Source organism: Haemaphysalis longicornis, unplaced genomic scaffold (genome assembly GCF_048455015.1).
Source record: "Haemaphysalis longicornis isolate Haplotype H1 unplaced genomic scaffold, Haemaphysalis longicornis Haplotype H1 scaffold_3, whole genome shotgun sequence".
In the NCBI taxonomy this organism is placed as follows: Eukaryota; Metazoa; Arthropoda; class Arachnida; order Ixodida; family Ixodidae; genus Haemaphysalis; species Haemaphysalis longicornis.
The window spans coordinates 172,972,311-172,986,442 of NW_027526335.1; the positions used below are offsets into that span (position 1 = coordinate 172,972,311).

The following is a 14,132-nucleotide window of genomic DNA, read 5'->3' on the forward strand; positions in this document are numbered from 1 at the left end:
TTGGGTCGAAGCGGCAGGAGGCGTTGGAGTAGCATGCCGAGTTGCCGCCAAACGAACCGGCACTTGGGTTGGGCAGCCAGCCGGCATCGGATCGTCGGCACCTGCTGCAGCGTCAGCTGGTGCGGCACAACTGTATGATCCTGGTGAGCCTTCTGGAGAGACGGGGCCGTCAGAACCCTGGTTCAGGGAGCAGGGAACGCCCGAGTGGCCGCCGTGGCCGGGATCGGGAGGCAGACCAAGATAACCGCATCCGAAGCATGACGTGGAACCAGGGGGCAGCGGTCCGTCAGCGGTAGTAGTAGCGCAGTGTGCTGCAACAACCGCGTCCTGTCATGCCAAAGCTTTTCCCTCCAAAATCACCAAATCAACTTAGGAAAACAAATGGTTGATACACTTAGTGGTATTGTTGCCATGTGTTTCTATGAAACAAGAGGCGCATTTATTGAGACCATTTTAGAAGAGAAGCTTGAACAACAGTTTAGTTATCAATTCTTAGGACTGTGGGAGCAAATTGTGCTTTTGTTGGGCTATTATCTATTCTTTAGTTTTGCTAATATTTATTTTTTTGTCGGGATTGTCTACACAGTATTTTATGCCGTATGCGTTTAATCCTTTTGGTAATATAAAATGTTTATGTGCGAACGAGCCTTTTCTGATTCATTCTAAGTGCGGCGATACATGATACTGGGCTTACCATAATCCATTCTAACTTTTGGTGTGTCGTGTGGTATGCCTGAGTGGGTGGCGGGAAGAATAACTGGTAACCTTAAGGTGTAATTTTTGTTTATACATGTCGTGCAGAACCTTCACGTAGTAGATGTGGTCTGCTCCAGGCACTGAAAATTTACTAAATATTGGGCGTGTCTTCAAATTAAGGTAGCCGCCATGATAATCTAGATATATACGCAAACTTCTTTATTGCAAACCAAGAGCCTGTTTTAATTTGTTCTTGTTGTGGTTACCAACACGAAATTCGCGTGGAATAGTTTCGAATACAAACAGGCATTATATAGGTCTCGCTTTAATAACAGTGGAATAAAATGTCGCCTTCCGTGAATGTCAATGCTTTAAGAGAGTTCGGTGGACCGGCGAGCATTATGTGCATTCCATACAAGTTGTTCCTGAAACCAAACGCACAAAACATTTGTGCTGTCCCTTGATTTAACGTGGTACATTGAATACAACGGGTTCGTGTGTCGCTACTTTTATTGTGCATTTTAAATATTATGTAACTATTTTTTGTAGCACAAAATTTTATTTTGTTAACAAAAGCCAGTTCTCGTCACTACTGCGAATACACATTTACCACTGATTGAAGCTTATTTCTATGATCATACGAAGAATACATCTTTAATCAGTGTAGAGTACAAATTCTTGCGGGCACTTTATATTTAGGGTTCCACTTTAAAGGGATCCAACTGTAAGCATTGTGGAACGTATTCTAAACGATCTAATATGGGACTTATAATCAAGTTTATGTCATCTGGTTTTTCTTAGTAAGCGCCTCTGAAAATGGTTAGTTACTTGCCACACCCCGTATTTCATGTTTCTACAATTTGGCTTTTGTTTGGCTTTTACGTTATGTATCATTACACGTTACCCTAACAGTCCGTCAAGCACGTTTTTACACCACGTACACGTGCCGTCACCAGTAATTAAAACACGGTCTTGTAAATGAACTAGAATTTGTTCTTCTGTGAACCGCCTCGCTGCTTTGGGGATCTTTTAAAGAAGCTCTCCTTAGTAGAAAAAGCTTCCTGTTGCAGTTTATGAAGGCACCTGTACGTCCTGCTTCGTCTTTCCGTTGACGACGTTAGACAGCAAACGTTACGTTGCTGTCTAACGTCTTTACGTTGCTGTCAAAGAAGAATAATTTTTGATTTACAGTGTTCTGGATCAAATTCGATGGTTCGAAAAACAATCACGCCGAAAGATAAACGCTCGAAGAGCGGATGCCGCGGTATTCGATTTACCCACACCAGTCTGAGCTCGTCATTTCGTTCACTTCTGTTTCACCGCCTGTGTATTCTTTGAGTTCTTCAGGGAGCACAAGTTCACGCCGATAAAATTGTTTTTCCTTCAAGACAGCTGCGTCGTCTTTGGCTTCGTGACAATATGTTTGAAGTCGCCGTATGTCTTGCAAGAGACTTTTTGTGAGACATGTCTCGTAAAAGGCCTGCAGACACACGTGAGAACCATTCGTTTATTTTGTATCAGGTGGGTACATGCAAAATGACGAATACGTGGATTTGAATGCTGCGTACAACTTGCGTATTGATGTGCTTCATAATCTGAACGGAATCAAGGACGCCTTCTCGGAGTCAGCTCGATTTCAAGACCCTGCATAGGCTTTAAAATGATGTCGGTGGTAAGCACAAGCTCGTCCATTGGAATTTTAGAGGTGACTTCGAAGCGGCGTAAAACGTAGGTCATGAATATCTTGGCTTGTAATATTGAAAACTTTTGACCTGAAAGAATATAAAAAAACAATGAAAAACAGCCCTTTCTTGGTCGACCGGACGCATTGTCACAATGTCTTTCTTGGTCGACCGGACGCATTGTCTTGGTCAACCGGACGCATTGTCACATATAGCTTACGAGAGTAATCGCCGTTTGCTTAAGATCTTCTGCAGTGCAGGCTCCCTCTTTTTTCGTGTCATATAACTTACAATAATTTCGCATAGTAGTCACCGTATTTATGGCCTCCCGATGTTTCATTTAGACCTAGTTTTAATGAAACACTGAGCAGCCTAAATTTTAAGGATTAACACTTTTCTCATATGCAATGAACAATTCCTCAACAAACTGGTAATATTATATACACGCTATCAGAACTGCACACTCAAGTGCCAGGAAAGCAATTTACATTTCCGTTTCCGGGAGACATTGGCCGAGTAGCGTGGCTCAAATCTGCGGTACGCATTTAGGCCACAGCAGCGCTTCTCAGTAAGACCGGATAATTCAGTCAGCTGTGCTTTTGTTCTTTGTTTAGTATTGGTTCCCAACCAATGCTGTCTTCATATCTGCGTGTTACGGTAGCCAAGCTAACGACACCGCTTACCGAGACAGTTTCTTGGGCCGCAAGAGAAGGCGGCAAAAGCGTAGTTGGGGGTACTTTTCGTCTCCAGAAATCTCTCTGGTTTGAAAGCATCAGGGTTTTCGAAGAACCTCGGGTTTCTCTGGAGAAAGTAGATAGCCACGAAGCCCACGGTGCCACGGGGAATGGTGTACTTCCCTACGAAAAATGGAAGATATTTCGTAAGTCTTTAGTGAAGTATCGTTCATTGCATCCTTACCATCAATCCATTCATCAACTTTCTGCTTCTTAAATTGCACTAAATAATGCTCTGAATTCCACAAAAAAAATAGGTTCTTAAACTCCTCCGACTCCCTCCGTGTGAACCACTTTCGCGTCGTCATTTTCTAAATTAGGGCTCCTATGTTCCCTGCGGAATTCAGAAATTCGGGTTGACGGGGCCAAGATTTTCCCGTTAAGGTACAAATACGTTACGCCAGGTATTTTCGAAGCAAAACTTTAGGTGTATCAACTCGAAGCTATTGTGGTATTTAAAAAAAACAGTATGTTAGAAGCGTAATCGTTCTTCAACAAATCGTGCATAAGGTTTCTATAAATGTTGAGTATCCTTCATTGGAACCGGCGAGAACTAGACACCTTCGAGGCAAAGGCCTCCGCCCTTGAAGGTCGAGTCCCCCGATCTTCATTTATTCAAAAAGGGTCCCCACCACCGCTTCCTCGCGCTCTTCCGTGGAGCGAAAAGCCAACATATAACTGTAATATACGTTTTATGCCATGAGGCATACAATCGCATTTAGAAAAAGAGCAGACTATCGTTATGGATGATTCTAGAGGCAAGGCATCCACAACCTTCAAGTACCCCACGTACGGCACCAAATGTGCAGCCCTCCATTTCTAAAGAAATATAAAATGGTGGAGTTAATATAATTGATCGCTACAAAGCGTGGATAAAGTCGAACGTAATTTAGAAAAACGAAACAAGAATACCGAAAGGAGCAAAATAGGAAATATGAAAGTGATATTAACAAATTCATAAACAAAAATTCTGTACATATAAATCCTCCAAAAAACAAAAATTTCGCCCATGTTCCCGCGATGGAACCCTGGTGTGATGCGACGCATCGGGGGTTCAGTTGGTGTTTCCGTTGGGTTGATTCTCTAAATCGCGTGAAACGTGTTGTGAACGCGTATGATGCATTTCCATCACATGCGGGTGTTCCTAAACGCGGGACGATGGGCGTAATTGTTGTGTCACACCACTCGCTGAAGGGACCGTCGCTTCCATCACGTCTTCATCGGAAGAATCAAGTCAAGCACGAAGTAGTCAAGCAAGGTCACGTCAAGTGCGACAGCGAGCGCTTGACTGAACCGCCGCAGCGCGATACCCGCTTTATATTCACAGCGCTTGAAGGAGAGGAGACAATGGAGGAGAGTCGCGCATGCGCGCACTTGCGCGCGCCGGAGCAGTTGTTAATGCAGCGTGACGCAGCGAAGCGCGCCAGCTGTGGTATGCTAATGAGACGGAGTGAGAGTGTTGCACAGAGCTGTGGGAGAGAAGAACGGAGGAGGGATACGGACGGACGGCGCGACGACGATGCAGGAGGGACATGGCTCAGAGCAAGAGATGCGTCGCATCTAATAAAAATAAAGGAGCAGCGAAAGTAGTGACAAGAAAAATTATACCATCTCCCCGAAGAGAACTATGTGGTGATGCAAAGCAGAATTGTTGGCGTCCATTCAGCTCATTGGACGGTGCAGCGTGTCTTAACCGAAGCAGCAACTGAGGAAGCGGCGCGCGGACCGGGTTTATTATGTAGAGCACATGGAGTGGAGAGGAGGAGATGAGAGACGAGACGCGCATGCGCACTTATCACGCAGCTGGCGTGTTGCCGTTATGTTCAGTGATCTGGTGTTTAGTAGCGCCAGAGGGACTCCCACGCCCGGGTCTTCATCGGTGGCGAAGGCACGCAAGTACTGTTGTGTTACGGTGAGTAGGCGGTGGTGCTCGAGGCGCCGAAACTCGTCCATCATGTTTTTGTCGGTGTTGTCGTCTCTGTGGAAGAATCGGTAGTCTTCGGCAGCGTTGGTGAGGTAAAGGTTGTTGGTGCACCGGCTGAGAGCAACGTACACGCCTTCGTCTTCGCAGCTTTGTCTTCTCCTTCTTCTTCTTCAGCGGTTCCCCTACCGGAAGATGACGACAGTGGTTGAACGCGAAGCTATCTCGTGATGGATTCTTTGGTTGGCCAGTCTCTAGGGGCATCCTGCCAGAATCATCATCAGATGCGCTGCGGACGGAGCACGGACGCGGGACATCCCCCCGAGCAAGAGACGCTAACATCCTCCTTTAAAGGTTTCAGTTCGTCGTTTCCGTTGACGTTCAGCTTCGCGTGCCTTCGTTGTATCAGTAGCTTCTTGACGTAGTTTGAATGAGTCGAGGACATAAGGCGCGTTCGTAGCACTTGCTCCTGTCTCGGTTTTCTAGCGCAGTGGGAAGAGCGCCGCGTACCTCCCTTTGCGGGCAGAGAGTCGTGGGATCGAAACCGGGTGCCGCTAACTATTTCTTTTTTTATAGTGTAGGGGGAGAGGTGCGGACAACCGACGGACGCCGGACATAGCACCGACCAAGAGATGCTTTGCATCTAAAACGTGAATAAAAAAATCTCGTGAACAGACTAACCTTGTAACGCCCAGTATTTGCACAGAAATGAATAATTGCGCGAATATAGATAATTGACTAAACTGAATCTTAAAAAGAAAAAAATACAAAACCTAGAACGAAATTATAACAGTGAACTTACGAATTCAAAAATATGAGTTCTATACATTTCCCGCGCAAAGCGAAGAAAATAATAAAAAGCGATGTCCAAAATTAGCGACGGAAGCAAGAATAAAAAAAATCATGAAAACTGAACAAAGTATAATGCCATGCCTTTACGCAAAATATGTATAATTGGCGGAGTTAAAAAGTGTAATTAATCGTTATATTAGTGTGAACGGAGACGATTGGTCGTACGGAATCTTTAAAGAGCCAAACGCAGGAAATATTTATTTATAAAAGCTAGCTTACAAAATAAAACAAAATCCGCATTCATACGCCTCCTCCAAAAAAGGAAGACAAAAAGAAAAAAAGCACTGGAAAGAACTACAGAAACACGTACAAAAATATCGTGAGAACAACCAACCGTGTAAATCCTTGCCTTTGCATAGAAGTGCATATTTTGCGTGATAAGATGTTTCATATATTCAATATAACGTAAATGGAGCTAATTAATTGAATGAAGTTGATAGTAGAAGAGACAACAAAAAAAATTACCAATTTTTTAACTGATCTTACAAAATAAAAAAAATAGCGGAGTTAGAACATGTAATTGTTGAGTTTATATGGAACCACCAATGTAGCTGCGCCATCTGCCTGCGAAAGTATACAGGGAAAAATCATTCTCAATTGCAAACAGATAAAAATAATAAGTAGCACCTTCCACGATAATTATATGCTACGATACATCGTGTAGTTTTTACAGACTATGATTTGCTATTCTTAACTGCCGCGCAAATGCACTATTTAGTTCACAAAGCGCTTAATAAAACCTCGCAAATACTAAATGGCACTGCATTGAAATGGACGACGGTGTCTGAATGCGTCACCGTTGGTTTGTGTCGGACTTGCATGCTTACCATTTTCTAAGCCTGCCTTAAAAAGCCGCGGCAGCAAATCTATCGTAACATGCATACAAATCAGAAACAATCCTAATATTGCATTTTTGCGACAGATACTTATGCGAGTCGCCACTCTTGTAAATAATGTTCGGTGAGGAAGACAGGGGTTTTTCAAGGGCGCCGCGTGTAAATACACATCGACAAATCTAAAAGAATCAATATAAGGACGCGAAACCGCACTAAAGAGCGCCAGAACCAAGTGCGCTTCGCTCGTATGATTCCTGCTTAACCTGTGTACTTGCGCGCCTCTTATTATTAAGTTAACCATAACAAATTTGTCGGTTATTGTTTTGTACCTGTCATTTTAAACCTGGTTGCTCGACCCAATTTGACTGCACGGAGCGAAAACGCGCGTTTCCTCGCTTGCGCCAAGCTGCCCCCGACTAGTTGATACATAGGTGGCGAGCGCCGCGGTGCGGTGGAAGACGCGGCCACATTCCCTTTTCAACTTACGCTCTCTCCGGCCGATTGGCACGGCCGGAGCAAAACGCGTGCGGGATGATCGCGGAGGCCATGCCTGGAGACGAGTGGCCTCACGCAGCGGCTGTAGCCCGGACAGCAATGACTGAGTGATGTGCATGGACTGACAGCCCTATCTCTTATTTTTATCCTGTCTTTATGACTTTCTCTATGTCTCTTTCTATCATCTCTCTGCCCTTATACTTCCCTTCCCCCGCACTGGGTTGTATGCAGGTGAGCTCAATGCCGAGCTCAAAATATCCCCAGTTCACTTCCTTTACTTTTCCTTTCACACACACCACAACCGACTTCTTCATCAACTTGGAAAGGACCTTCTTGCGTCTACTCTGCTCACTCATCCGCCTAAAAACTGTACCAGCTATCTGCTTTTCTGGAGGGGGAAAAGTGGTGTGGCAACCGACAATCGCGGTAGCCCTTGCAACACCGACGACGTGGATGTAGGTACTTACCCTACCGGGCACCGCACAAAGGCAGCGGTAATGTTGGCAAGACCCGTGGGACACTAGCTGAGCGTGACGGGAATTGAGACAATGGCAAGGGATAGGCAGTCTACTTGCTGGGACTCTGACGAACCGACACTAGGAAATGTTCCTCAGGCGACTGGAGGCCGTCCTTGTAACCACGGTTTGCGGTGAAAACCCCTAACCACAGTATATGTATTGTAACCGAGAAATTGAAGTCTAAGGTGGCATGAATTCTGTTAGCGATTACCTGCAGACGCCTGACAGTAAAGTGTAGGCCTTTAAATTTTAACGCTCCTCATTTCACCTTTCTCATGGATTGCAATGATGTGCGCGTTCTTCTAAGATTCCGGTACACTCGAGGTCATTAGGCATTGCGTATACAGGTTTGCCCGTTTTCCAGTACAATTCAAGAGGTCTGCTGTTATCGGATCCTCCCCAGGTGCTTTGACCCTTGCATTCGTTTCAAAGCCTTCTTTACTTCTGTCGTTACTGGTGGGATGTCTACGTCCTCTGAACTACTTCCTCGTTCGGTATTATCCTGGATGTCGAGGCTACTGTGCAGATCTCTATAGAACTCTTCGGCTACTGCTGACATTGCCTGGATGTCTTTAAGTGCATCCATGTGATTTCTCCCCATGCTTAGACGACTCTTCCCTGCTTTCAGGCGGCCTCCGTTCTTTGCAGCATCTCAACCACCTCCCTATTATAGTTCCGTATGTCCGCTGCCTCACGCTTATTAACTTCAGAAGCTCTGCTAGTTCTATTTTGTCAGCTGGAGTGAAGACTCATTATTTGCTGTTTCCTAATTAAATTGTTCGTCTCCTGGGAAAGTTTACCAGTATCCTGTCTTGCAATCGTACCTCCGACTTCTACTGGACACCCGGTGATAATGCGAGTAAGATTGTCGGCCGCTTCCTATTACGTAAACTGTGCCTCATCGGTTACAGTTGAATATCGGTTCTCCAGGGCGTTCCTGAATTCTTCAACTTCCCGTGTTACTGTGAGCTCAATTATCGGGTTCTGTCGTACTAGCTTGTTACAGTTCCTCTTCAAATCTAGCCTAAGTATTGATTTACGTGCCCACAATTTTATCATTTTACTTTTGAACGCGTAAACGTAGCCCTCCTTATCCAATAGGTGTGCAAACAGAGAATCGAAATGCGCGAAATACTTCATGAACGCTACATGAAAAACGTAATCTTGAACATTGGCGTGCTATGTAGATGAATTTTAGGTCTGCGTCTTGTTTTTTGCGTCCTTTTAGTGAAAGACATGTGTAGAAATTGGCACAGGCAGCAAATGAACAACTAAAAGGCCGTACCGATTGCAATGTCTGTCGTTAGCTTACGGCTTATAATTGGCACCGGGGGATACAGTCGGAGAGTTTCCTGCGAAAGAGAGAGAAAAGGGTGCAGAATGGTAAGTAAGCACTTTTAAATTAGGAAAGGATGCGTTTTAAGGGCTTGTTGGTACATCATATCGTTCAAAAACAGAACGGAAGATGGGACTAAGGAAGGAACAGACTACACAAGCGCTGACTTTCAACTACAGTAATTCGGCCAGTTGGGTAGCGATTCGCAGACCACGATGAAACCGCTGATATCCCCTTAAAGGTGGGGCTTCACCGAAATAGGCAGCATGGAGGCAGTCCATGAAGAAAGTTATTTGGTTCCACGCGTCAGAACGCAAAACATTTGATACCGCCTGAATGCTTCTCCCTCGTCGGCACCCTAGCCCCTTCCAAAGGGCACGGAATGCGGTTGTGCCGTATCTTACGTCCTGAGGCGTGGAACAAACTTAAGTGCTTGGTTTTAAATGAGTGGGGATGTGTTGCGTTTTTCGATTCCAATGAACGGAAAAGAATGACTGCGACAAATGAAAATTCTCCGTAATTGAATTTGCATTGAATGACGGCAACTATGGCGCAACACTATAGGTTGCAATTTCTGGGCCTGCTGTCAGATCATTCACAAGGGCTGCATTTATATATCGCACACCCTTTCGAAGTGCGGCTCCTGGAAATGATCCTATCTTCTTGCGGTGATATTACGGATAACACGCAAAAAGTGCGCGAGGTTAACGTGCACGCTTTCCCGCTACATGTTACTCCCGAGGATGGTGAAAAGCAAGGTCAGCGCTATGGCGGTACAGTAAGTCACCTTTAGTACACACTCCATGTACGTGAGTTCCTTCAGCTCGTCGTTCGTAACGGGCTTGTACCAGTCCTCTCCGCAGACCAAGTCGATTTCTTCGTGCACCTTAGCCTGAATTTCTGGATGGAGGCCGAGCAGGTGGAGAGCGTGCGCGATGTTGTTTGCAGTCGGGTCGAATCCCTGCGAATGGCGCATGATGAACATCAAGGCCGTCTTATCATGGGGCATTTTAGACAGGCTCGTCGGAAAAGCTCAGACTGAGCATGAAGCGGAATGGCAAAGTTCCGGCTTCCGGCATCACGGGGATCCCCAAATTACGTGATTCCTCGCGCTTTGCGGCGGAGGCGATAGCGGTATTTTCTCTGCCGTGCAGCGCCCTGCGCTCCTGCCGTGGAGCAGGCGCTTCACAGGAATGGTCACGGCGCCTCCTCAAACGTAACTGTTTGACCTGAGTGCCGACAGGCTGGCACGGCTGCGCGGGTGAATGGAGCCCTTCTTTTGTATTGAGCCGGCCACAACAACAAAAATGAGTACGTTGGTTTAGAGCATTGCACGGTCACGGGCTTACCCGAAATCCAGGGTAAGCCCACACCCCGACTTTTGTGTGAGTCGTGTGAACACAATTCCACACGATTCGCATCGAGTGTTCCGCACGGCAGCTCCCTACTCTGCCGCCCAACCAAGTCTAAAATCACAACAGGAATACCACAAAAACCTAGCAATAATTCCTGTTGTAGGACAAAAAACATTGTTGTGACAACAGAAGTCCTGTTGTTACGACACACATTTCTGTCGTAACAAAAAAGTCACTGTCAACGACAAACATTCCTGTAATCACAACAGAACTGACAATTACGCTACTCTTCCCAATGGAAAATACCAATCAAATCATGTGCAACTACAGGTGGAACATCAGGATCACGACAAGACATAAATTCGGCACGACTGAGCATCAAAATCGGGACACGAATACGACACGCGGCAGTACACCAGAAGCGCGAAACAAGAATACGACAAGACAACAGGACGACACGGGAAAATACAACAAACTACAGAAATTATTCTTGCCGCCTTTTTTTACTCCAAAAGCACACTTTTAGATGCGCTTCTTCCGCTCGGTCCGCGGGGCTAAACAATATACAAGCGGCAGTACACGGCAGTGCCCGGATGGGCCACTCTAATAATTACACGAATGGGTAAAACGTTGCTACCGTTAACTCGCCATAATTAGGTAGTTCACCATGAATTTGTTCACCATTAGGAAATCCCACCTGCTTTTAAGTCATGGGCTTTTCCCGGAGGCGTGACATTATGGAAAATGGCTGCAAGCGGTGCTGTATTGGAATTATTCCGAACAAATTGTAACAAGATGACGTGCGGAAAGGACTGATTACTCTGGGAAATATTGTGAGACAGTTCGAAAGAGTAACCATCTGTCGCACTTTCACATAAACTAGCTGGAGTACACGGTGACGTCGTGGGGGGCCACTATAATATTGATGCTAATGGGTATAATACGTGTTCAGTTATTTCTTACGTTTCATAAGTAGGTAGTTCACCGTGAAGTGCTACACAATTCAGAAGTCCCACCTGCTGTCAATGAATCGGCTCCTACCAGAGACGTGTGGTAATTTAAAAGCCTGTAGCTCCCGTTTTACTGGAACCCTCCCGAAAGAAATTGCACCAAGATGGCGAAGATGTATGGATATGAGTATAAGTATGAATATGAACCAACTCGCCGAACAACACTCTTTGATGTAGCGTTGAAACGACTACTTACCATGAGCTACAGAAAAGAAACCAGGGCAACACGAAGAGGGACTACAAACAGCGCTTGCTTGTAGTACCTCCTCTTGTTGTCCCTGCTCTGTTTTCGCGCTGTGAAGCCCATTAATTACCAACTAGCCGGAACCCTCACGCTTTTAAACTACTCACCAATCACAGTATGTATTAACGATATTTATCTGCAGCTATAAACCTAAGTTCCATACTGACTGACTTCCTCAGTGAAGCATCAAGGTCCAGCCATAGCTGCTAGACTTGAAATTTGACTAGCTAGACTTGAGACTTGAAATTTTGTGGTTATATTGTGAGACCCAGTGACTACACTCCCAGTACTTTGGGTTATGTTACCAGCGCTTCTTCGTAATCACCCACTATCATCAGTGCTAGCCCCGATGGGCTCGGCATCATGACCTGTAAAATATCATCATCACCGCTTGGTCTTTTTTCCTTGGCCCGAGTGTTGCAATACACGGCCACGCCAACCGTCGTCTCTCAAGTTTTGGCACGTGCGTCTTGACCCCTCGTCCTTCATCTCTGAGACGTACACTCCGAGAAACGTACCCTCGTCCTCCATCTCTGAGACGTGAGACGTGTGAGACCCCTCGTCCTCCATCCTTGTGAGACGTACACGTCGTACATTGAAGATGTTGTGGCCCTGTGCCGAAAGGCCAACAAAAACATGACGGAGGCTGAACGCGTGCGCCACATCTTGAAAAGGATCGGCCAGTTCTCCTTTAATGCCCTGGCCCTTCAGAAGCCGACTACCGTTTCGGATGTGAGGACAACGTGCCAACGCCTGGACGACCTTCAGTCGATCCGGTACCCTGGCCCGGAACAGCGGCGATTAGGACCTCCGAGCTCTAATACGCGAACTGATTCGGGAAGAACTTGACGGCCGCACCTCTGTGCACGTTTCTTCTACCAGCCCCTACTCGGCTACACGTAATCTGCGAGAGATCATTAGAAAGGAGCTTGCCGCGTCAACTCACGAAAACATTCCCGCCGATCTTACCCCTCCCCCATTCACGCCATCCTATTCCGATGTGGCTGGGAGGCCGCCTCTGTCCGTGGCACGCGTCCCCGCCCAATCAGTTCCTGGCTATGTGGCAGCGGTCAACCCTGGTCCCTGCGCCACAGCCTTACTATCCAGCGTGGTGACCGCAGCGCCCTCAGCGCTCTTTCAACCGGCCGGTGTGTTTCTACTGCGGAATTCGGGTGCACATTTCGCGGTTCTGTAGGAGGCGTTTGATCGATGAGCGACGTGGCTACGACACGTACGAACATGACCGACCAAACCTTCGTTACGGCTACCGCCAGAGGGTTTACCCATCTCCGCTACGGCGGTCTTCTCCTCCTGCCACTTCCGAGTCCCCAACAAATTCTCGTGCATCGGGACGTCGTTCCCCATCACCATTTCCACGATCTGTATCTCCGCTTCGCCCTGTCATGCATGACACCACCCACCTCTCAGAAAACTAAGTCATGTAGTTTTTGGAGGGGAAACTGCATCTATCGGGACGTTAACAACTCCCCCATAACACCCATGGAACTTGTTAGTATCAGTTGAAGGTAACGATATAGGAGCTTTGGTGGACACTGGACCAAGTATTTCTATTTTTCGAGATGACCTTTGTGAGAGACTACGAAAGGTAAGAACCCCATACAGTGGCCATTTATTACGTGGTGCGAACGACACGTCCATCCTAACTTCTGCCTTCTGCACGGTACGCGTTTCTATCGATGGGCTGTGTCATCACATTTGGTGTGTGGTGATCTCGGAGTGCCCCTATAAGCTTATTCTTGGTTGGGACTTTCTTTCGTCGACTTCCGCTATTATTCGTTGCCGCACTCCTGCTATTAGCATCACAGACACTCATCACTCAGTTGTCCCAGAAACAAGTACATGTCTGGTGCTACATACCGATCACGGTGTGCCCGCCCGCCGAGAGCACATTCTTTCAGTTTCCGCAGACAAAATCGTTGACGGCGATGTGCTGGCCATCCCATGCGGCGGCCTCCTTTCACGAGGTCTTGCTGTAGACGCTTGTCTGGTACTATTTTCCCGAAGGCGCGCCTTTATCCCTGTACGTAATACGACTTCTGAAGCGGTTCTGCTCCCACAGGACTGCGCGATTGCTTCTGTTTCTGCCGATGATGTGTCCATCCTTCCGTCTGGTACTCCTTCCCCTGCCAGTGGGCCTTCCACGACCGCTTCCTCGAAGTCGTCTTTTGCGGTCACCATCGGTCCGGACCTTACCCCATCAAAGCAATTCTCAGTACTGGAACTTTAACACAAGCATCGTGCCTCGTTCGACACGCATTCAACGTTTCTTCCACGCACCCCTGCAGCTACGCCTCGCTTAAAAACTGATAGATCAACTATTTTTCACCGCCGCCCGTACCGAGTCTCCCCTTCAGAACGGCAACTAATTGAGGAGAACGTGAACGACATGCTGAGCGCAACGTTATTCGGCCCTCGTCCAGTCCTTTGTCTTC

At 46.7% G+C, this 14,132-nt stretch overlaps 1 protein-coding gene across 2 annotated transcripts in view; it reads right to left on the minus strand.

Moving 5' to 3' along the window:
* Nucleotides 1-2,199: 2,199 nt before the first annotated feature.
* LOC144173552 (cytochrome P450 4V2-like) overlaps nucleotides 2,200-14,132 on the minus strand; it is a 75,486-nt gene continuing 63,553 nt past the window's right edge. For both annotated transcript variants that reach the window (XM_077701928.1, XM_077701927.1), the window contains exons 8-11: nucleotides 9,858-10,031; nucleotides 9,020-9,086; nucleotides 3,062-3,235; nucleotides 2,200-2,468 (exon numbers count right to left, since the gene is read on the minus strand). In XM_077701928.1, coding sequence (XP_077558054.1) covers nucleotides 2,302-2,468; nucleotides 3,062-3,235; nucleotides 9,020-9,086; nucleotides 9,858-10,031 — 582 coding nt within the window. In that variant the 3' untranslated portion in view covers nucleotides 2,200-2,301. The remainder of the gene's footprint in view (nucleotides 2,469-3,061; nucleotides 3,236-9,019; nucleotides 9,087-9,857; nucleotides 10,032-14,132) is intronic.